Below are 25,295 nucleotides of genomic sequence, written 5' to 3' on the forward strand. Positions count from 1 at the left end.
CACTTACTTGCTCTGAGAGTTGAATAACCCCCTTCAGTTACAAAACTCAATGATATTTACCTGCAAAAGTTAAGTATCTTTGCTATTAAAAGTAAATGATCAGTTTTCATAAGATTTATTTCTCAAAAATTTATATGTAATTGAAAATGTGCACTTAGGAATGTCTAACTATCCTATGTGAAATAGTGTTCATTTCCCTCTCCTTTTATTTTATTCCCCAAATAATATCTGCCTTAAGCAACTTTAATTTCAGAATGCCTTGAGAACAAACTTAAGCCTCTGACAGGAGTATAAAGGCAATTAAAACATCGCTTCTTATATTCATAAACCACTTTTATTGATTGGAAAGTGAAAGATGAAATAATTTTATTATAACGTAATAAAATTAATTAATTAAATTAGTTAATCAACTGATAGGAAAAGTTTCAAACCACAAAGTAACTAAGAAAACTATTCTGATAACAAGTATGGGAAGGCGGTTATTAAACCCACATGATCATAAACTAAAAAATATAAATAATAGAAAATACTAAAGGATTATATGTAGTAAATTTAAAAAACTAAATATGAACATTTAAAAACATTTTCAAGAAGAATACATTTTAAACAGCTAAAAGTCAATACAGGTGTGGGCAAAGTAGGTTTATAGTTGTTCATATGGAAACAGACATGCAGGTTATGATTATTACAATAGCTTTATTAACTCAAAAGAATGTCACAATGACAAAGTAAACTTAATTTTGCCCACCCCTGTACAGTCAATATTAAAGACAAAAGTCTGTATTACAAATGAAAAACACTGAGAGGTTTTTTTACCTGACGAAATATCTCTGTGACAAAATTTACATTACTTCTTTTAGAAGAAAAAACTCTGCGAACTATTTCAATGTCTGTAAGATGCTCCTCATCAATACTACAGAGACTCGATGAGCTAGGCTCTCGCTCCGTCAGAGTGCTTGTATTGGAATGAGACTGTTCTGGGTCTGTAGTTCTGTCTGCTTTATCAGCATTATCATTTTTGTTTTCTTCTCTGGATACCAAACTAGCTGCTGCTCTCTAAAACAAAAACAAAATGGAGAAAATATCATAATCAGTAACTAGGTATTTTGTCTTCTAGTAACAAATACTGCCAGAATCCATTCTAAATAACTAAATGGCAATGCAAATAACTCAACATCTAAGTGATACAGTGGTACTCAAACACTAGATAATTAGATTTGTTTTTCAGCATGTGTGCAGTGCAGTTACTAATTAAAGCTGAGTAAAAGCACCAGTGATGGTGCAGTGGATACAGCATTGACCTGAAATGTTGAGGTCCCCGGTTTGAAAGCCGGAGTTTGCCAGCTTGAGCATAGGGTTGCCAGTTTTGAGTATGAATCAGCGACATGATCCCAAGGTCGCTGACTTGAGCAAGGGGTCACTGGCTCAGCTGGAGCTTCTGGTCAAGGCACAGATGAGAAGCAATCAATGAACAGCTAAAGTGAAGCAACTACTGATGCTTCTCATCTCTTTCCTCCCCCTCTCTCCCTTTCTGTCTCTGTCGCTCTCTCTACAAAAGTAAATAAGTAAATAAGTAAAAACTGGGTAAAAACAATTATGCAGATGAAGTTAGCTCAGAATTTCAGTAACAAATAATACTGAACTGTTTGTTTAATAAAGCCTTAATGTTTAAAATCATCTCTATTTTACTGTAGACAGAAATTGTACAAGTAAAAACAAAGAAATGGAAGAAAATTTATGAAAAAAGTAAAATTGAAGCCAAAAAATTTTACAGAAAACTCTATATTCTAGTAACTTAATAGAATTTTCATCATGACTGTAGATGAAAAGCGGAGAGCCTAAGGTGGTGATAAATCACTACCACGGTATACTAGAAGCAGCTCTATTCTGTAAGTATGGTAAACTACTTTCTAGTAATTACTCAATTTTTGATCTTGGTTTTATCATCGATATAAAATAAGGTTTAGGTAAATGATATCCAATATGCCTTCCCAATCAAAACTATGACTTTAATTTTAGTCCAATAAGTTTTGGGATCTGGAAAATAGTTCTGCTTGAGAGTTTCAAATTTAATAATTCTTTGTATAGAAGTAGGAACAAAGTTTTTGGGAAAAACATCACATAGCTACATATAAATAGAAGACTAAGGGAAACAGAAGTCAACATTTCTAAACACTAATGAACTAATAAACACACATTATAACTCCATTTAGTTTTTAAAAGATTTAAGAAGTCACACAAAATACATATAGTATAAGATTTTTTAAACTAAGTGAGAAAATCTGAGAAAAGGAAAATAGTAAAAAATACTGTATTATGGACAACTTCAGGAAAACTACATTGAGGAAAAAATAAAAAGTAGAAAAAGAAGAAAACTTGAATTAAAAATAACAGATTATTAAGTATTAGCTCCTACATTGTATAGCTGTATAATTTTAGTTAACATTTGTGGACTCTGTTCTTGTTGAAAAAAGGGAATGATACGGCGACAAGACTTTAAATCAGCATTATATGAATGCCTAGAAATCTAAAAAGAACTATAAAGGTCCTGTAACCATCTGATTGCAAATTGTTTCCAAGTGCAAAAATTTATTTGTAAAATTCAGGATATTTTTAGTACTGTAAAATTAACATAAACCACAGAAATAAATTAAAACCTGAGACTCAGATATGACTGAAATTATCATCTATATCTTCCGAGTTCTTTTGTTTTTTTTTTTAATTTTAATTCATTTTTTTTTAAAGAGGAGAGAGAAAGGGAGAGAGAGACAGAGAGGGAGAGAGAGAGGAGAGAGAGAGAGAAGGTGGGGAGGAGCTGGAAGCATCAACTCCCATATGTGCCTTGACCAGGCAAGCCCAGGGTTTCAAACCGGCGACTTCAGCATTTCCAGGTCAACGCTTTATCCATTGTGCCACCACAGGTCAGGCTCCGAGTTGTTTCGTTAAGAAAACAACTGGTTTGCCTGACCAGTGGTGGCACAGGGGATAGAGCATTTACCTGGGATGCTGAGGTCCCAGGTTCAAAACCCCAAGGTCGCTGGCTTGAGTGTGGGATCATAGACATGACCTCACTGTTCGCTGGCTTGAGCCCAAGGGTCGCTGGCTTGTGCAAGGGGTCACTGGCTTATCCAGGGCCCCCTGATCAAGGCACGTATGAGAAGCAATCAATGAACAACTAGAGTGCTGCAACTACAAGTTCACACTTCTCATCTCTCTCCCTTCCTGTCTCTGTGTTTCTCTCTCTCTCTCTCTAAACAAAATAACAAACAAACAAAAAAGAAATGAAAGACTAATGGTTCCATAATTATTGTTAAAATTTGGTTTCATAAAATACATTTATACAAAGTAAATATTACCGTTATTTGATTTATATGTGTTCTATACCTAAGGCAAATCAGCAGGCAAATCTCTTAAGCGATTTCTAACTTTAGCAAGTTATATGTGTATTACCTGAATATTCTTTGGCAAGACTTCACCTTCCATCCCAGGAATATGAGGACCTGTATGTGGCTTTGGCTCAAGCCAGAAAGAAACCAGCCAACGAATGACAATAACACGAGCTTTAATGAAAAGCTCCTTTGTACAATATATTGCTTCACTGGTTTCAGCATCCTTCTTTATCATAATGTAATGTGGCTTTGATCTCACCTGTGGGATATCTACACAAAATAAAAAGAAAAAAGTGAGAGAGAAACTGTGCATAGATAAATCTACACTTGATCTTAGCCAAAAGGCCAAGAAATGATTTAGATAAATTTACATTTTTAAACATCTGAGAAGACCCTAAGATGATAACCGTGGTTTTAGTAGATTTAGTACAGAAAATGACATTTAAAAATAATTTGCTAAATATTAGAACAGAATCTAAAAGAGTAAACTATATTTGGCTGATATTTAGAAACATGTCGTTTTAAAAAATAACATTAAAATTTTGCTCAATAAGTCCTGTCAAAGTCCAGAGAAGCTACAGAGACATTTAAAATTAGTGAGAGTTCACCTCAATTAATCTAGACTGAGACATATGTTTTGAAGTTACACAAAACATAAGAATTTCCCCTTAATTTTTAAAGCAAATAATGTTCCAGTGGCAGAGGCTTGCTACTGACTTAAGTCATTTCTACAAGCCCTAATGGTTCTGCCTGCGCCTCTTAGTTGCCTGAACTTGGCAGAGTTTAAAATAGAAACGTCTGTCTGGAAAAAAGGGTATTTTCACATAAAGACTACCAATGTCTTCTACATATAGCAGAGGTCTGCTTCTAACCCAGGATTTGTCCACAAGGTTCTCGCTTCACGGCTTCAACAAGATATCTTGGTACTGTCACTAAATACTAGACAAGACAGGATCAAAATATGACAATGTTATTATTCATATAGAATTTGAATAATGCATACCAAATTGAACCTTAAAAGAAAAGTTATAATATAGTGAGACAAGTCTCATCCAACAGGTAAGATTCAGAGAATAAACTTTAAAAAAAAAAATCTCGTCATTTTCAATGAAAGTTTCCTATTAAAAAAACTCCACCTTCAATATAATCAACATCTCTAATCTATCAATACAAATATTAAATACTATCAGTTTTCTGCAGGTAATAAATGTCAACTTTATACTGAGGTATGTTTTAATCATACGTGTGATCTTTTAGAAAATTCCCAAGACTACCTACCAAGTACAGGATGATATAAACTGTTCTCCTTGCACATGTTTGGAAAAATATAAGGCAAGTAGTATTTCTTAAAATGTGAAAACAAAAATGAAAATCCCCTTTCTTGGTTTTCTTTATTCTTCCATTCTAAACTTTTTACCTAAAATAGACAACACAATTAGAATCATTCTGGGAGAAAAAAGCAATTATTACCTATAATAAACAAGCTTATAAAAGGTTAAGTAATACACTGAACTGTTACACTGTGAAGATATATAGCTATGTATATAAGTATATATATATATACCTACATACATAAATATATAAAGATCAAATCTTTAAAACTGGTCAACTGACAAACAAATACATTATATATGTTATATTCCAAAAACCTTAGAGGTTAAAATGTGCTACGGAAAACTGTTAAAGTTGATTAAAAATTCAGTTCTACTAATGACAAAGATACTTATTTTTCCCTTTCCCCCTTGCCTCCTCTAGAATAACTCAGCCTACAAGTTATACAAAATATGTGAGGGGTGGGGGGTAGTGAAAGCAATGGCAGTCAAATGCAGGTAATCAGAGCCTGACCACAGCATGTAGGGCATCCACAAAGGGGGTAGAGTAGAGGCAACAGCAGCCTAATGGGGACTCAGAGACTGAGAGGTGAGAGCAGTGTCCATAGAGGGTGAAGGGGCGTGGACAGGGAGAGCAGGAGGAAACATAGCAGTAAATTACACAGTGTGAGAATTCCAGAAGAGTAAGGGAGTTATGTAAATAGAGGGATAGTAAGGCAAAAAAGTGGTCCATAATGAAATACCACTATATAGTCATTTTAGAATGGCTAAAATCATAGACTGACCATCCCAGCTGTTGGTGAGGATGTCAATCAACTTTAAGTCTCATATATTGCTCGTAGAATGCAAAAAGGTACAACCACTTGGAAAGAACTCAGTCATTCCAGTACTAGCTATTTACCCAAGGAAAAGGGAAGTTTATATTCACATAAAGACTTGTTTACCAATATTGATAGCAGTTTTATTTGTAATAGCCAAAAACTGAAAACAACTCACATTACCTTCAACAGATGACTATATAACAAATTTTGGTATATCACTAAAACAGAAAGCTATTCAGCAATAAAAAGGACCAAACTATTGATACATACAATATAAATGATTTTCAAAATAATTGTGAAAAAAAAGCCAAACTAAAAATAAAAGCATATACCATTTAATTCCATTTATATAAAAATATGGGCCCTGGCCGGTTGGCTCAGCGGTAGAGCGTCGGCCTGGAGTGCGGGGGACCCGGGTTCGATTCCCGGCCAGGGCACATAGGAGAAGCGCCCATTTGCTTCTCCACCCCCCCCCCTCCTTCCTCTCTGTCTCTCTCTTCCCCTCCCGCAGCCAAGGCTCCACTGGAGCAAAGATGGCCCAGGCGCTGGGGATGGCTCCTTGGCCTCTGCCCCAGGCACTAGAGTGGCTCTGGTCGCGGCAGAGCGCCCCAGAGAGGCAGAGCATCGCCCCCTGGTGGGCAGAGCATTGCCCCTGGTGGGTGTGGCGGGTGGATCCCGGTCAGGCGCATGCGGGAGTCTGTCTGACTGTCTTTCCCCATTTCCAGCTTCAGAAAAATACACACACACACACACACACACACAAAAAAATATATATATATATGGAAAACGCAAACTATAGAGACAAAAAACAAATTGATGATGGTCTGGGGATAGGATTGTGGAAAAGTATGGATTACAAAGGGATCTGAGAACTTTTAGTGGTGATAGGTTCATTATCTGGATAGTGGTGATAATTTCATCAAATAATTTTATTTGATGAAATAAAATTCATCAAATTGTGTATTTCAAACATTGCATTTTAGTGTGTGTTAATTATATCTCAATTAGCCAGTAAAATAATTTTTAAAAATCTATAAAAAGTACAAAAGTGTTTTTATAAAGAAAAACTGTATTAATGACAATAAAAACTAGCCACTATAGAACATTCACTGTCTATTCACTTTGTACTAAAGTGCCTCAAACAGCAAAATGGAATAGGTATTACTTTTATTTCTATTTTAAGCACAAAGAAGTTAAATAATCTGCCAGAGGTCACACTATGGCAAGACGGAGAATTAGTATTCAAACCCTGGCAAACTCATTCAGGGTCCAAATTTACTCTCTAACTTCTGTTTCTTAGTCATAAAGAATTTTTATTGTTTGGGACAGTTAAAAGAAATGTGTATGTGCTACAAGTGTTTTCATCAGTCAGGACATGCTCATTTCATGTCTAGAGATGAATAGGTTACTTTATAAAATACACACACCAGGAAGTTTAAGAAGTACAAATAGATTTAAGTGTAAAATTATATCCCTCCTCCCACACCCCATCCTTAGCCCACCTCTCTAGATGCTGCTTCTTGGCAAATTGACCTCTAAATCAAAGTTACCAGATTTTCATTTAAAGTACCACAACTGTTAATTATAAATGAAAGGATTAGAAAGTAAACCCAACTGACTCATATAAGAAGGTATATACAAAAAAAGTCTACTTTAAAAGTTTCTCCTTCCAGCTACTTAAGCAGTTCATAATGTCTCCAATAAATTTTTTTTGTATGTTTTTGTATTCTTCTGAAGTGAGAAGAAGGGAGGCAGAGAGACAGACTCCTGCATGCACCCAACCAGAATCTACCCAGCAGGCCCACTCTCCAATAATTTTTATTTCAAGAAGGAAAGACTAACATATTTACAAAAGTAAAAATTTGTCACTCCTTTTAGAATAGTAAGAAAATATCTACTATGACAAAATAATGGTAAAAGCGGGGGGAAAATTACCCACACAGGATAGTAAAAGAGGTAATATCAAAGAAGGTAACACGTACCTGAATTACCATATATTTTAAAAGTGCTTCAAGAAAATAGCTTGTGAGATCTTCTTGTCCTTTATCTCCTGATTGTGGAGGAACAAGAGGAGTGATTTCCTCTATAGTGACTTGAGCTATCCAAAGACAAAAGAAAAATTTAGAATAATTACAAAACAAATTTAACAGTGCAATAATATGACCCAAACAAAATTTAACTGCAAAACATATATGCTAGAAAACATTCTAATGACTGAAAGTTGAAATAAATCTGAGGTCATCTTGACAGTCCACCGCAACAATCATAAACTGTAATAATCAAGCTGTGTCATGAACCTTGATTGAAGGAATGTGACACAGGACTGGAGAGACAGACATGCAGGAATTAAGAATAAATTAACATCTGCCTGACCAGGTGGTGGAGCAGTGGATAGAGTGTTGACCTGGGATGCCGAGGACCCAGATTCAAAACCCTGAAGTCTCTGGCTTGAGTGCGGGCTCATTGAGCATGAGGTCGCTGGCTTGAATGTGGGATCATAGACATGACCCCATGGTCACTAGCTTGAGCCCAAAGGTTGCTAACTTAAAACCCAAGGTTGCTGACTTGAGCACGAGTTCACTTGGTCTACTCTACCCACCTGGTCAAGGCACACATGAGAAAGCAATCACTGAATAACTAAGATGCTGCAACTATGAGTTGATGTTTCTCATCTCTCTCCCTTCCTATTTATCTCTCTCACTCACTAAAAAAAAAAGAGAGTAAATAACATCTCACTTGGGAAAGAATTTCTGATATTTTAAAATTGACATTAAGAGTCTCTATTACAAAAATTCCATAATATGATAAAAAACATTAATAAGAATGTACTTATTCATCAATGAAAAGACAGTCTGATTACTCTAGGTAATGACCATATTTACTGTTTAAGGTAGCACCTTTATTCAAAGGATGAAATACTATTTCCCTCTCAAGAAGAAAAAAAATGTTAACATTTTAGTTCCTTGATTACAATAGTGTACTTATAAAATAAACTGTTACCAATTTTTACCTCTCAGATATTCAAAAACATGCACTATAACAAATGCAAATTCAAGAAAAATCAACTCACAACCAGTTGAATTTTCTTAAATGTTTAGTCAGCAGCACAATCAGTATGAAGTTTAACACAGGCAGGTCTCTCAACCTATTTCTCAGTTAAGTACCGACCAAGTAATTAAGCACACAGAAACGGATTTTTTTACAATCATCCTTGCATAAAGGAAAACACACTTGTGCTTTAACGCACATCCAAATTAACTCAAGTATACAAGATGACACATGAGAATTAGAAATTAGAGATAAATTTAAACAGCCTATATTAACTGTATTTCTGATGCTTTGTCATCAGAGGCCTTGATGCCCTTGATAGAATGTCCCTTCCAGAACTATCTACTTCCTAAGTAGTAAAGATAGCTCTGACAGTGCACCTTATATGCAAACCAACCTAGCCAGTGTCCATGTCTCCTGGGCTCACATTCAGGGCCACTATTTCCCTGACCTAATTACCCTACGGCCAAGTACCAGACAACTAGAGACAGCCCTTATGCCCAAGAGCCTGCTGAAATTATCCAAACTAGCCACTTCTATGCCTGCTCACTTGCATTGAACACTCCTGCCCGCAGAAACTACAAAAAGGACTCCACCTCACCCACCCCACCCGAAGGACCCTGGTGCTCCCCAGTACAGCCACCCTCCATGGTGTGGCATGCTCTTTCCTCTTGGGATCTCTGAATAACTAAATATTTCTTTTAATGGCAATCATTTCTTGATTTGTTTGGCCTCATCATACCTGCATAATAGTGAAACCGACATTTTAAAATATGGCCTTGGATCACCTAGTTAATAAATGTACAGACATTTAAAAAATATGTTAACAAACTATAGGAAAAATTTTAAAATACCAATACATAAGATCTTATAAATCTTACTTTCTTGAAGGTTGAGTGGAGGATTAATAAGATTATCTAAAGTTCGAGGTCCATATTCAGATTGTGGTGCTGAAAATCCAGGGATTAAGCATGAAAACATCCAAAGCTGTTCTCTGCTACAGTTATTCTGAAGAGCTTGCAACCATAATAAGAAAAGACGAACACCTTCCCGCCTGATCTAAAATAATAAAATGAAAACCATTTTTTCATTTTTATTTGCTATTATGGAAATTACCTGTTATTATTTGTTATGGAAATACTTTTTTAAAAAAGATTTATTCATTTTTAGAAAGGAGGGATATAAAGAGAGAGAGAGAGGAGGAGGAGGAGCAAGAAGCATCAACTCCCATATGTGCCTTGACCAGGCAAGCCCAGGGTTTTGAACCAGCAACCTCAGCATTCTAGGTTGATGCTTTATCTACTGCACCACCGCAGGCCAGGCATTTATTCTTTCCCTTTTTTTTTTGACATAGAGCATCAGAGACGGATAGATAGGGACAGTCAGGAAGGGAGAGAGATGAGAAGCATCAGTTCTTCGTTGTGGCACCTTAATTGTTCACTGATTGCTTTCTCATATGTGCCTTGACTGGGGGGCTACAGCAGACCGAGTGACCCCTTGCTCAAGCCAGTGACCTTGGGCTCAAGCTGGTAAACCTTGCTCAAACCAGATGAGCCCATGCTCAAGCTGGTGATCTCAGGGTTTTGAACATGGGTCATCCACGTCCCAGTCCGGTGCTCTATCCACTGCACCACCATCTGGTCAGGTGATTTTTTTATTTTTAAGGCTGAAATTTCCTAGATGATGATTACAGAATAATACTTTGAAAAAGAGAAAAAGGAAAGGAAGAAAAGATAGAAGGGGAGAGAGGAAGGGAAGGAGGATATTACATCTATAACATTTATTCAACCCTCATTATCTGTAAACCTAAATTCATGGATTTTAAACAAATAATGATGTTGGGTTGTCACTATTTAAAGCCATCAGGCAATTTTTATTCTATAACTTCCAAGTGTAAAAAATTAGAAATTCACTTCCTTCCTGTTTATTTCCCTCACCTTCCCTCCTTTACATAACCACCAGTGTAATCCAAGAAGCAAGAAGAGAAAGAGTAATGACTTGTTTTTGCTATAATGAGTTTAGTAAAAAGAAGAATGATTATGGGGATCCTGGTGTACTTAACTCAATGCTGTTGTTCCTAAAAAGCTTTTCACTTTCTGAAGTTATCTCATTTATTTATCATTTGCTGCAAAGCAAGAATTTTGGACTATTACTGTATTCTAAGCATCTAGAACAGTACCTTGTACACAGAAGACAATAAATATTTCAATCAGTGAATGAATTATTTCCCAGGAAGAGAACAGGAAAAGGTGTTTTTAAAAATTCAGTATCAGATAAGCAAAACAAAGTTCTTCATTAACCTGTTAGCTTGGGAAATTACCCTACCATAGCTCTGTTAAGAGCTACTGTCAAAGCTATTTAACTGCTTCCATCTCATGGTTTAGTCAGATAACAGGATAAAGATGTAGGAAGCCTTATTCCTTTGTACTACTACACCCAAGCCCTGATGCCTTTAAAAGTACTGCAATATGACTTTAACCTACAGCAAGATGCTTTGGACTGGACAGCTTCTCTTACCATAGTACAACGAGATCATAAAAAAGAGAAAAGAAGTTTTAATAGATCACCTACTTTTCTCCACAACTAAAAATAACTGTGATAAAATAAAGAAGATGGTGAATGACTAACCTTTATCTTCTGGAGACCACAGAGTAAAGTATTTCTGATGAATGAATCAATGCAGTGTCAAAAGTACAATAGTTTTTCAATAGCCTGGTCTACTATATATTTTCATACATACTGAGTATGTTGCTATATTTTAAGTGAATTCATTTTAATTAAGTGGACTAAAGACAATACAAAATTCTTTAGGAAAAGGTTAGTGTAGAAAATGACTATACACTTTACTTAGTTTTTAAAAAGTCATATGCTGTGGCCAGATAGCTCGGTTGGTTAGAGCATCATCCAGAAGTACAGAGGTTGCCAGTTCAATTCCCAGTCAGGGCACATACAGCAACAGCTCTAAGTTCTTGTCTCTCTCTCTCTCTCCTTAGTCTCTCATGGAAATCAATAAATAAAAATTTTTTTTAAAAAGTCATAGAAAAGAAATATAATAATATACCTTTAAGGAGTTTCCTGTGTGAAGTAGTTTCTTTAAAATCAATCCTGAAAAGAAAACATTTTAAATATTCACATCTTATTTTTTTCTAAAGGTCAGAGTTCTTGGTCAGACTTGAAAACATTTAAAACAAAATCCTTGGGGCAACCTCCAAATTATTCTTGGTGAACTTACTATTCCTATTCCCCTGGCCATAATCTTGGGACCAGAAGAGTTTATAAAAGTCACCTTTTCAACAATTGGTTTATTGCATTTAAACATGATGTAATCTACTGAAACAAACTCTAAATCCCAAAATTGCATTTAATACCAATAATTTATGTATATCTAAGAATATAATTAAATTTCTCCATCACTAATTCAAATAAAAATCCACTATAGAAAAATGTCCATTTAGGTAAGCATATAAGCATCTATAACTTTAATATTTTCTAACATGTATTTTCACTGTATTAATTTTTTCAAAATATTCAAAACCATCAAAATAGTCAAAACTGCCCTGGTCAGTTGGCTCAGTGATAGAGCATTGACTGGGCAAGTGGGTGTCCTGGGTTTGATTCCCAGTCAGGGCATACAAGAAAAAGAATCAACTTCTTCTTCACCTTTCCCCTACCCCTTCTCTCTCATTCTCTCCTCCCGTCCCACAGCCATGACTCGATTGGTTCAAGTGCACTGGCCCCGGGAGTGGAGGATGGCTCTGTGGAACTTCTGCCTCGGGCACTAAAAATAGCTTGGTTGTGAGCATGGTTCCAGATGGGCAGAACATCGTCCCCAGATCCACCCGGCTGCCAGGTGGATCCCGGTTGGGGCGCATGTACGGGTCTGTCTATCTCCTCTCTTCTCACTTGGAAAAGAATAAGAAAAAAGTCAAAACCGTATTTTTGCTTTTAAATTACACAATGTTTCAAAACTACAATACTAAAATAACATTAACAAACATCCAGAGGTCCACCATTTGTCTGAATAAATCTAACTAAGCACAGTCCCACATTTCCTACAATTTCAAAATGTCATTATAATGCTTTACCTAACAGTACAAGTATCACTGAAGTCTCCTGTGAACCCATGCTGAATCATTTTCCAGAGGAAACCATTATCCAGATTTTAGTATTAATTATTTTTAATAATTATTTTATATTATTACTACTTATTTATAAAGCCATAAAATAAATAATTTTGTGTGTGTGTGTGTGTGTGTGTGTGTGTGTGTGACAGAGACAGAGAAACAGAAAGAGGGACAGACAGGCAGGGAGAGAGATGAGAAGCATCAATTCTTCGTTGTGGCACCTTAGTTGTTCATTGATTGCTTTCTCATATTTGCCTTGACTGGGGGGCTCCAGCAGCAGAATGAGTGACCCCTTGCTCAATCCAGCGTCCTTGGGCTCAAGCCAATGACCCTGGGCTTCAAGCCAGTGACCTTTGGGCTCAAGTCAGCGACCATGGGGCCATGTCTATGATCCCACACTAAAACTAGTGACCCTATGCTCAAGCTGGTGAGCCCATGCTCAAGCCGATGAGCCCACACTCAAGCCAGTGACCTTGGGGTTTCGAACCTGAGCCTCTGTGACCCATCCGACTCTACCCACTGCGCTGACTGGTTAGGCTGAAATTATTTTATATGCTTAAAAACTTATACCACTACCAAGAATTTATTCCATAGCTATTTGTTCTAATCCTACATTTTTTATTCTTTTTAGTAACATTTATATATATTGTAAATCATCAAGCCTGTGACTTTATTTGGTTTAAATTTCATTTGTGATACAGAAATAAGGTTTAGTGTTTCAACAAACTGTGTTAATTTATCTGCAATTCCCTTCCTTATATATGGTCAAATTCAATTTCATAAAGAAATTCTATGTAAACCCCATCATCAGATATTCTAAAAAATATGTAAATACCGTGTGGTATCATGTATTGAATCCTGAATCAGAAAAAGAACATAAAAAAAGGAATGGAAGTGGAAAACTAATCAGACTTGAGTAAGTTGGAAGTGTAATGAGTAATAAAAGCAAAACAAAATCATACACATACAATATCACACAAAACAAGTCATTTGTAAGTTGCTTTTCACATTCAACATTAGCTTCTAAAAATTATATTGATGTACGTAGCTTTAGTTAATTTATTTTAAACTGCTGTATTATTCTATTCCATTGTATGAATATAGCATTTGTCTTAATGTTAGCACACTAGGTTTATTTTCAAAATTTTGCTATTTCCAAGAATATTATTGTAAGAGTTCTTGTTCATGATTCCCTGTATACATGAGATTCCTCACGATGTATAAAAAGAAATGCAATTCCTCATTTTCAACTTTATTAAATATTGAAAAATTCTCTCCAAAGCAATTGAGAAAATTAGCAGTGCTACTGGCAGTGTATGAGAGTTGCTGTGGTGACACATTCCTCGCAAAAAAAAAAAAAAAAATTGGCAAATGCTCTAATATTCACCAGTCTGATGAGTGTTAAATATCATAATAATGATTTCATTTAATGTCTACTAGTGACATTCAGCCTCTTTTCATTTGGCCATTCAAGTTGCTGCAAAAGGCTTGTCACATTCTTCATATATTTTTCAGCTGAATTACTTTGTTTTGTTTAACATACTTTGTTTTTTATACATACTGACTACCAATTCTATGTCAGTTCTATGAATTGGAAATATATTCTCCCAAACAACTCAGCCATGTTTTTATTGACTGGGGTGGTGGTATCTTCTGACCTACAAAAATTTTAAATTTCAGTATAGTCAATTCAACATGTTTTTTTTTTTACGTGTACTTACTGTGTTTAATTAAATACTACCCTACCTTAAAGTTATAAAGATAAACCAGTCTCTTCAAAAGTTTTAAAGTGTTACTTTTCAAATTCAGGTCCTGAAATTTATTTCTATGTACGGCAAAAACAGAATTTTTTCCCCCCAAAGGATAACTTACTGCAGTACTAACTCTTTGAGGGTTAATAATGAAATGAAACACTATTGCAATCATATTTCAAGTGTCCATATATAAGCCTAGGTCTCTGGCTGGCCTTGATGTCCCTTTCCATTAGTCTACTTGTCCATGCCTAGCTACATCAATGACAGTGCCTTAATTATTACTACTTTATAATACATCTTGTTATTGGATACAAAAATAACAAATAACAACCTCCCTCTCCTATTTGCTATTCTGAGTTGCTTTGGCTTTAATTTTTATATAAATTTTAGAATAAATTTCTCAGACTATATTTTAAAAGTTTCTACAGGAATTCTAAAAGAGATTTGTTATCTTTATATTATCCAACCTATCATTCATGAATACTGCTTAAGATTCCATTTATTCAAGCCCTTTCTTGTTCTTTAATAACCATATCATTGCAATACATTAAGGCAGTGGTCTCGAACTTTTTGAAGTTGGGGAGCATTTAAAATCCTACAAATAATCGTAGGTGCACTATATACAAATTTCTGAGAAATATGTTATAATAATTAAGTCAAATATTAAAAAATATATATAAAGCCCAACCATGCTTTTATGGTAATTAAATGAAATAAATACAATAAAATTAAATTTATTCTGACATTAAGAAATATTTTTATGTTACAATTTTTGAGTTATACTTTTTAGAATTCATAAAAAAGAGGGATTAAAAAATAAAAAAACAACAACAAAGTTATCTCTTTTTATATATAGATACATTCTTAGAAAGATTTAGTAAATTCGGCAGGTCCCAGGGCAAATGTGTTAAGTTTTTTCATTCTTGTGTTTATGAGAAACATGAGCCTGTGTGTCCTAGCAATTTCTTCAATGTTTGGGCATATATTTGAAAGGCAAACTCTCATTTCCTCGTCAATACATTGAAGAATTCCTCTCTTTTTACTCTTGTGTCGAATGCAAAAAACCCCACCATACATATCATCTTAACTTTACACCAAACAAAGGATAGAAGAAACTTGCCTCCAGTCTTTCCGGGAACCATGGGGGGTAGTGTAAACAATCCAGCACCACAGCTTACCAGCCTTTTGCAACCTAATCAGGCAAGTGAGGTGGGAGGTTGGGCAGACTGTCAGCTTACAGCCAATTCCCCATGCCTCTGTACCCCAAAAATCTAAACTCCAAAAACCCTCTTGGTTTTTCGGTCCCCAATAGGCACATATTTCTCTTAAATACCATAGGGCAGGCGACCCCAAACTACGGCCCGCGGGCCGCATGTGGCCCCCTGAGGCCATTTATCCGCCCCCCCCCCCCCCCCCCGCACTCCCGGAAGGGGCACCTCTTTCATTGGTGGTCAGTGAGAGGAGCACTGTATGTGGCGGCCCTCCAACGGTCTGAGGGACAGTGAACTGGCCCCCTGTGTAAAAAGTTTGGGGACCTCTGCTAGGGTGTACCTGGAAATCTTCTAGGGTGCACCAGTGTGCCCTGACACACACTTTGAGAACCACTGCATTAATGTAATCGTTTAAATGACTATAAGAATATATATCTTCAAGCATAGTGAAACATTCTCCAGGAGAAACTATTCTGAACTATAAAATATCTCAAAAACTTTAAAAAGATCAATATTAAGTTAGAAATCACAAAGAAAAAAAATCTGTGATCAGTGGTAATATCCAATATTTAAAAAGTTAAAAGAGAAAAATATTCTTAGTAGGCATATGGGTCAAAGAAACCATAGAGGATATTAAAAAGTATTTTCAACTACCCCTGGCCAGTTGGCTCAGTGGTAGAGCGTCGGTCAGGCGAGTGGATGTCTTAGGTTTAATTCCCGGCCAGGGCACACAGAAGAAGCGCCCACCCCTCCCCCTCTCCTTTCTCTCTATCTCTCTCTTCCCCTTCTGCTGCCAAAGTTCCATTGGAGCAAAGTTGGCCCAGGCCACAGGTGCTAGAATGGCTCAGAATGGCTCCGGTTGCAACAGAGCAACACCCCAGATGGGCAGAGCATCACCCCCTAGTGGGCCTGCCGGGTGGATCCCGGTCAGGCATGTGCAGAAGTCTGTTTCTCTGCCTCCCTGTTTCTCACTTCAGAAAAATACAAAAAAAGAAGTATTTTCAACTAAATGAAAATCAACTGGAGTCACTGGTTTATTTTCCTTTATACACAAGAGAAAAAAATGAAACACTTTTAGGATTCTTCTGAGTGACAAAAAACAAAATTAAAATAACCACTTACATATATTCTCAAATTAGATATTTGTTGGAATATTATTAATCATAACAACTAGATAGCCTAAAGATCCTAAGGAGATTTAAGGGTACATTCCTCAGGAGAAACAGTAAACTTCTGAAGTTCAGGTGTCTCAAAAAGTTGCTTCACAGACAACCTTCAAGGCCATTTTTAGAATTATGAAATACAAAATAGGATTTCACTATTCTATTTAGCACCTTATTAGCAATGCTTATGTCTTTTTTGGTGTACAATGGTCCCTCGTCTTTCATGGGAGTTAGGTTCTAGAACCCCCAGTGATAGGCAAAAGTCTGCAAAGTAGTGACTTTATATTTATTTTATTATTTATATATATTTTAAGGCTTTATTTCAATTTAATATTCTGTTAATGTTTTAATTATTTTTTAAATTGTTTTCAGTTTTTTAGGTTAGAAAATGCTTATTTTACTGCAAAAATAATTAAAATAATATATAAAAATACCTATATACTGCAAAATCCCGCAACATAGCAAAAAATCTGTGATACCAAATTAGATATATACAATTTAAAAATCCGCGATACAGTGAGTGAACCACAATATGGCGAGGGACGACTGTCATGCCTATTCAAGTATTTTGCCTATTTTTAAAAACTGACTTGTCTTATTACTGAGTTGTAATACTATCATATTACATACTATGGGTACCTCATTGTTAGTATCAAAGTTTATCTAAAAAAGTTTATTCTAAAAGGCTTTACTATTTTGGATTTTTAGCCCCTGTATCCATAACACCCCTTCCGTATGTATGTCCAGCATTCTTGTTTCTGGAACTTCTAATTGGGACAGCTAACAGTTTCAAAGTCTCAGAGATTTCATTTGTTATAACTAATTAAGAAAGATAGGGCCTAAATAAATCTATGACTTATTTTTAAAAGAAACAAATACAATTTTTACAAATGAACATAAGGGTTATAACATTTTACTTCAACAACACAGATCTAGTGGCCATCCCCATGAGAGAAGGGTCAGGAGAATCACTAGCCGTCAGTCCTGTATCACTGAGACAGTGAACCGTAGCCAGCAATTGCCTACCTGCAGACTCCTCTATAGTATGAGGGGAGAAATGTCTTATTATGACATATTTAGAGAGCACTGTGGTGACACGACAATTGTTACAGAACCAAACTCAAAGCCAGCAAGCATCTTGGTTTAAAGCCTGGTAACAGCAAGTCTGTAATCTCCTGCCTGCTTGGTTTCTTGACAGGAATATACAGCAGGGCTTTCCCCTACTTTTTCTTTTCAGCTGTTTCATAATCTAGAAAGCTCTATTTATCTTTAAGGCAGCAAGCTTAACTCCAGTTTTCCTTCTTTTGTGGGGCAAACTACCAGCTGACACTGCTTGCTTTCAAATCTGAAGCCACTGCTTCTGCTTTACTTGGCACTTTGCATTATTTACTTTTCCATTCCTCATTCACAAAGAAATTTGTTTTTATGCTGAGCCTGTTCTTGATTTTATAATATTACCATCATTGGGCTCGGGTCGGTTGGCTCAGTGGTACAGCGTCGGCCTGGCGTGCGGGAGTCCCGGGTTCGATTCCTGGCCAGGGCACATAGGAGAGGCGCCCACCTGCTTCTCTACCCCTCCCCCTCTCCTTCCTCTCTGTCTCTCTCTTCCCCTCCCACAGCTGAGGCTCCATTGGAGCAAAGATGACCCGGGCGCTGAGGATGGCTCTGTGGCCTCTGCCTCAGGCGCTAGAATGGCTCTGGATGCAACACAGTGACGCCCCAGAGGGGCAGAGCATTGCCCCCTGGGGGGCATGCCGGGTGGATCCCAGTTGGGCGCATGCGAGAGTCTGTCTGACTGCCTCCCCATTTCCAGCTTCGGAAAAATGAAAATAAATAAATAAATAAATAAATAAATAAAATATTACCATCATTGCTAATATATATAGAGTACAAGAACAAGTGTATCAAAGAAATTTAATATACCATTTTGACAGGAAATCCTGTATCTTTGTTTTTAATTTACATTCCAATAAGTCTAATCCTGTATTATTTGTTTTTACTAAAGCATAAGCTATGAATTCATTAAATAATGACAAACCATTAAAGAACATTTTCTCATATTATCATATTATTTCAAATGTAAAGTACACATTAAAATTACTTACCAATACTGTGAAACTGCCATCGCTGATGAATTCTTTCTGGAAGAAGTTGTAAAATTTTCTAAAAATCAATATAAATAAAACAACAACAAAGAAAAAAGAATGAAAAGCAAGGAATGAGTCCACATTTTGCACAAAATACAAAATTAAAGATCTTACACTAAGGATTTAAGAGTTTCTTATGTAAAAGACAGTGTTACAAATACTAGTTCATCTCCAAGCTAACCTGACAGCACTGGCACTGTACCCACACAGGCATGTGATCAACATCTGAACCCCCCAAAAAACAACAAGCTACACTAACAAAAACTGAAACAGTAAACTAATGAAATTTATCCTCTACAATGACATGGAAAGTAAGTATATTTCTCCATAGTGATTAAATACTTATTCTAATATATTTCAAAATGCTTATTTACTAATCTTTCTCAATTATGGATATTACTGATAAGTTTTTGAATTCTTTCAGATACTGGGATTTATAACATTTTCTTTCTTCAAGCAGTTCTTTCTCCTATTTTGATAAATCACAGGGAAATATTTTGATTTCATAAAACTCACATGAAATAGTTGTACTGAGCTAATTCAATTCATGTGAACCCAAATTACTTATTTGTTACAATGACTATAGGTTTGAGAACAAAATTTGAAAAGTCAAGAGACCTATATAGTTAATAGTTTCTATAAATTGGAAATAAACACTTATTACATAAAATACTTTCAAAAATTTTCCTTTAGCTCTTTTACATATTACATATGTGTGGATTATTCTAGATCCACTGTTACTGTACATGCTATGCTACTAAACTAAGCTCTCAGTACACAGTTTACTGAATGACATTTGTGTGTGTTTGGTGTTATTTCTACTCTTACTATTATTACACTGCTCACAAAAATTAGGGGATATTTCAAAATGAATATAAAGTAATAAAAAAAGCATTTGATATGTCACTTGCTACTCAATCATGATAATTAAGTTTGCATCTAATTTGCATAATCAAACTTTCTTTGACTTGTCGTTTGCTTTTCTGATGTTCTTGTTTAACAAAAATAAAATCAAATGTTTTATCGCTTCATGTTCATTCTGAAATATCCTCTAAGTTCTGTGAGCAGTATATTTAGAAACACCATTAATTGAATGTTCATACAAGCTAAACTAAACTACACACTTTATACAATGGTATCTTATTAATCTTTGCAACTCTCCTAAAAAAAAAGAGTTTTTAATCTCATTTGACAAATGAGAAAATGGGTTAAGTGCTTCAGTTAGAAAATAGAACAACAGAGATTCTACCCTCGATATGACAGTCTCTACACCTGTGCTTTTATACTCTTCTGCTCAAAGGAGAGCATGCACGTATTACGCTTCTCTACCTTCCCTTTGATAGGGTTTTCTTTAGTCCATCTCATCAAGAGATAATGAAGAAATTACAAGGCTCTTCACAAATACTGGTTCCACATGAGATACATAAATTTCTTTACCTTTAACCTCTTCATATTTCTCCCACAGTTAGCTAACAATTGTATAATTATATTCATTTTGGTAAGGAAAGAAAAAACTATAGAAAGTTGAAAACACAAGTTTTTGCCTACCCAAAAGCATTCCTAAATTATGACTATAAAATTATAATTTAGATTTAACCTCTTAAAAAATGTAAATAAATATGTCTATGTTTGCATGTGGCAAATATAAAAATGAGTAAAACTCTGTGTACTATTTTTTTGGCACACGCACATGTGCAGGGGGGCAGGAGAGAAAGAAAGAGACAGAAAGGGAGAGAGATGAGAAGCATCATCTTGTATTTGCAGCACTTTAGTTGTTTGTTGATTGCTTCTCATACGTGCCTTGATGCGAAGGGGGGGTTGAGGGGGGGGGGTCAAGCCGAGCCTATGGGATCATTTTGATAATCCCATACTCAAACTGGATGAGCCTGTGCTCAAGATGGAGATCTCTGGATTTTGAACATTCTATCCACTGTGCCACCACCAGTAAGGGAAATTGTGTGTACTCTTAACCACACAGAAAGCAGAATATAAATCTTATGCCATATTATAAATATTACATAATGAAGCCTTTGATTTGAGAAAGAGAAAATCGCTTTATAATTCTTTTCATTAAAAAAAATCATTGTCAAAAAAAAAAAAAATCATTGTCGACCTGGAACGCTGAGGTCGCTGGTTCAAAACCTTGGGCTTGCCTGGTCAAGGCACATATGGGAGTTGATGCTTCCTGCTCTTCCCCCTTCTCTCTCTCTTTTTCTCTCTCTCTCTAAATAAAATCTAAAATAAAACAAAAAATGGTTTAAAAAATCATCATTAGTCTCTAAAGGTATAATGTTTATTGTCTCTTACAATTAGAAAACAGCACACAAATTGAGTATTTTTTCCCCCAAAGGATGAAAACCCTATTTGAATATTTTTTTTCCAAAAGATGAAAACCCTGTATCTAACATCTTTTTTCCTAGTAAAATTTAGTGACTTTTTTTTTTTTTTTTTTTTACAGAAACAGAGAAAGAGTCAGAGAGAGGGACAGATAGGGACAGAGAGACAGGAACGGAAAGAGATGAGAAGCATCAATCATCAGTTTTTCCTTGCGACACCTTAGTTGTTCATTGATTGCTTTCTCATACGTTCCTTGACTGTGGGGCTTCAGCAGACCAAGTAACCCCTTGCTCAAGCCAGTGACCTTGGGTCCAAGCTGGTGAGCTTTTGCTCAAACCAGATGAGCCCACGCTCAAGCTGGCGACCTTGGGGTCTCGAACCTGGGTTCTCCGTATCCCAGTCCAACGCTCTATCCACTGCGCCACCACCTGGTAAGGCTAGCGATTTATTAAACACAAACGTTACTGTTCAGAAGTAACTCATCAGTATATATTACATGTAGAAAAATACATATTATTTTTCAATAGAAGAAATACCTGAAAGAGCTTCTGTTAACTTATCAATCATTTCATTTTCCTGAATAAGAAGCAGGCATGAAAGGCTGAAAGAATACTTTCTAGCAATTATTATTTTGCTTTCCCTGTGGCCACTTTTATTCTTTCTAAAAATCTGTTTTAACATTCCCCTTGCAAAAACTTCATGCAAACACTTGAGGAGGTAAATGTAAGCAAATCCCTCAGGGTTAATGACTAATGAAAATTAAATGCAGAACAGGTACCAACACCAGTTACTTCTGTCTGGAATTTTGAAGAAAGAAATACTTTCTTTTTTTTACCTGTGACTAAATTGCTAAGAGAGATATCAATCACATTGTTCAAATTCTTCTAAAGCATATCAAAATAAAAAACAGTGAATTATCTGTAATTCACAGAACACAAAACAGCTCAATGTTTAGAAAGTGATTTCCAAATTCTTTATTATGTCTTTCAAGTCACACAGTCTAATGTTGGTTTTCTCCAGATCTCTAAATTCTTGATAAAGATCAGAAAACTCCAATCACTGTTTGATTTCAAAGCAGAATGATGAGCAAGGAGTCACTTTAAAAGCAGATATATAGTAGGGGTAGGGGTACCCTAATTTTTAATATTGTGGTAAAAATAAAAAACAAATTTTAGCAAAGTATCAAATGTTGCTATTTCCTTCTTTTATTTAGCAATGAAGACTTATTTCACACCAATCCAAAGTAATGTAGAACACCAATTTATAAAATATTTAAAATTTCTTTATACAAGCTTGTAATGACAAGCAGTTAAAGTAGAAACTATAATATAAATTTCTTAGGTAAAGTTATCCTCTCAGGTAAGAATGTTTTGGAATTAAAAAAATAAAATTCTCCAGCTCTTGCCAGAAAGCTCCACTGGTTAGAGCATCGGCCCAAAGTGCAGAGGTTGCCGGTTCAATCCCTGGTCAGGGCACAAACAAGAACGTCTCTTTCTCTCTCCCTTCCTCTCTGGCTAAAATCAACATATAAAGTTTTTTAAAAAATTAAAAAAAATTCTCCATTTGTGCAAACCTCCCTCAAATTTATATAGTAATTTTGCAAACACATTAAATATAGCTCCAATTTCCTGGAGTCAAATGTGCAAAAACAAATTGTATCTATACCTAAAAACAATACAACTAAAAAAAAATAATTAAAATTAAGTGAGGTATATTTTTAAGTTAAAAAACATGATTCAGTTTTTGAACAGTACAGCAGATTCAGAGAGTTTTATTATATACTTTATAGTTCAATATATTCCTTGTATGTTCCAAGAACTATTTTTTGGGGGGAAAATGTTAGACTAGCATAGCAGACACTTACCTCAAAAATAAAAAGTATAGCATCCAATTCCTCCCTTTGAGACTTGTGACCTAAAACATTTTTACAGAAAAATATTTTCAACATTATCATTTTATCCTCATTGTTAACCACTTAAGTAGCTTAAAATATTTCTAGTACTCAAGATTTTCCTCAGTGATTTTTTAATACAATGTTTAAAGTATATTCTGTTCAATGTGAACATAGTATCACAGCATCTCTCTCTACTCTTGTTCAACAATTAAATTTAGATTCAACATGTTTATGTCTAAAAACAAATCATAATATATTGTGGAAAACTTTAAATAAGCTCTGAAAACAAAATTATGAAAATGACTGCTCAAACCTGGTACATGCCCGGTAGGGCAGAGCAAAAAAGGTGAGGAAAACAAGTAAAAGGGACCAGTAAAAGAGCCAAACTCCTAAGCCTTCTCAAAAGAAGAATAGCAGTACTAACCCATAGTTATTACAGAGGTATTAAAAACTGTCCTGACAAAAAAGAGTAAAGTAATACTAAAATTCCAATGTCCAAGTTTAACTGACCATATATGACAATTATCTGAAACATCAACATTAACCAGAATTGATTTTTAACAACTTACCTTTCTGTTTCAGACTAGCTTCAATAGTCACAAAATTCTCAAAAAACACATAATATATATGTGAAAAATGTTGGTCAAAAAACTGTTTAAGATCGATAGACTCTGCATTCTCTGAAAAATAAATGGAAACAGATCGTGATTACTATTTACTTACATGTTAAATTATGTTCAGAAAATGCGCTAGTGAGAAGTTTCCTTCTAAAGTCAAACAACTGCTCCTAAAATTCTATCCTATTAAATACTTGAGGTATGTATTTATCTATATTCTTGTTCCCAAAGCTTTAGTTTTTAAAGACTTTAGCTTTAATTTTAAAAACATTCAAGTCATCATAATCATTGCTTCCTATAAGACAATGTCTCAGAGATTTACACAAAATAATTAACCAAAAAGAAAAAAAATCAAGTTCTAATTTCAATTCACAGCTATGCCTCTAACTTTCCCCTAAGACACTTTAAAATCAGTATTTCCATGAGTAATATACACATCTAAAATACTAAATAGGTACTTAACAACAGGATTTATAAATAAGCACTTTAAGTATTACAAAGCTCAAATAGAGATAGATAACACTGCTCTAAAGGAACTGTCAGTATAGTCCAGGACACATAAAACTAAGCATACGTGTAACTGTACGCACAGTAGAAAGTGTCGGGTTTTAAAAATGAGTGACAAAATATAATGAAAATTCAGAAACAGAAAATTACTTTCAAAGTTTTTTTTTTGCTTTTTTTTTTTTGTATTTTTCTGAAGCTGGAAACAGGGAGAGACAGTCAGACAGACTCCCGCATGCGCCCGACCAGGATCCACCAGGCACGCCCACCAGGGGGCGACGCTCTGCCCACCAGGGGGTGATGCTCTGCCCCTCTGCGGCATCGCTCTGTTGCGACCAGAGCCACTCTAGCGCCTGGGGCAGAGGCCAAGGAGCCATCCCCAGCGCCCAGGCCATCTTTGCTCCAATGGAGCCTCGCTGCGGGAGGGGAAGAGAGAGACAGAGGGGGAGGGGTGGAGAAGCAGATGGGCGCTTCTCCTGTGTGCCCTGGCCGGGAATCGAACCCGGGACTTCTGCACGCCAGGCCAACGCTCTACCACTGAGCCAACCGGCCAGGGCCTACTTTCAAAGTTTAATGAGAGATGAGAGTAGAGAAAGAAGAAATGCCTGAGGATATATTACTTGAAAAGACCTTTAGGAAAAGGAAGGAATTTGACATGAACTGGTGGGGTTGAACAGGAAGGGCATTCTTCACATAAACACACACACAAAATGAGAAACATGTGAAGCATAATAAGATCCAGAAAATGATTCATTCTGGTTAGAGCTTACAGTATTTTTTTTTTTCCACAGAGACATATAGGGACAGACAGATAGGAAGGGAGAGAGTTGAGAAGCATCAGTTCTTCATTGTAGCACCTTAGTTGTTTATTGATTGCTTTCTCATATGTGCCTTGACCAGGGTAGAGGAGGCTACAGCAGAACAAGTGACCCCTTGCTCAAGCCAGCGACCTTGG

At 35.7% G+C, this 25,295-nt stretch overlaps 1 protein-coding gene across 5 annotated transcripts in view; it reads right to left on the reverse strand.

Annotated features, from left to right (window-relative positions):
• The window catches only part of RALGAPA1 (Ral GTPase activating protein catalytic subunit alpha 1), a 262,025-nt gene that overhangs the window by 175,121 nt on the left and 61,609 nt on the right, over window positions 1-25,295 (reverse strand). For all 5 annotated transcript variants that reach the window (XM_066343584.1, XM_066343586.1, XM_066343587.1 and 2 more), the window contains exons 2-10: window positions 23,789-23,899; window positions 23,190-23,239; window positions 18,947-19,004; window positions 11,651-11,694; window positions 9,471-9,648; window positions 7,524-7,639; window positions 4,668-4,806; window positions 3,451-3,659; window positions 817-1,056 (exon numbers count right to left, since the gene is read on the reverse strand). In XM_066343584.1, the coding sequence (XP_066199681.1) occupies window positions 817-1,056; window positions 3,451-3,659; window positions 4,668-4,806; window positions 7,524-7,639; window positions 9,471-9,648; window positions 11,651-11,694; window positions 18,947-19,004; window positions 23,190-23,239; window positions 23,789-23,899 (1,145 nt within the window). The remainder of the gene's footprint in view (window positions 1-816; window positions 1,057-3,450; window positions 3,660-4,667; window positions 4,807-7,523; window positions 7,640-9,470; window positions 9,649-11,650; window positions 11,695-18,946; window positions 19,005-23,189; window positions 23,240-23,788; window positions 23,900-25,295) is intronic.

Source organism: Saccopteryx leptura, chromosome 6 (assembly GCF_036850995.1).
Source record: "Saccopteryx leptura isolate mSacLep1 chromosome 6, mSacLep1_pri_phased_curated, whole genome shotgun sequence".
NCBI classification, from domain to species: domain Eukaryota; kingdom Metazoa; phylum Chordata; class Mammalia; order Chiroptera; family Emballonuridae; genus Saccopteryx; species Saccopteryx leptura.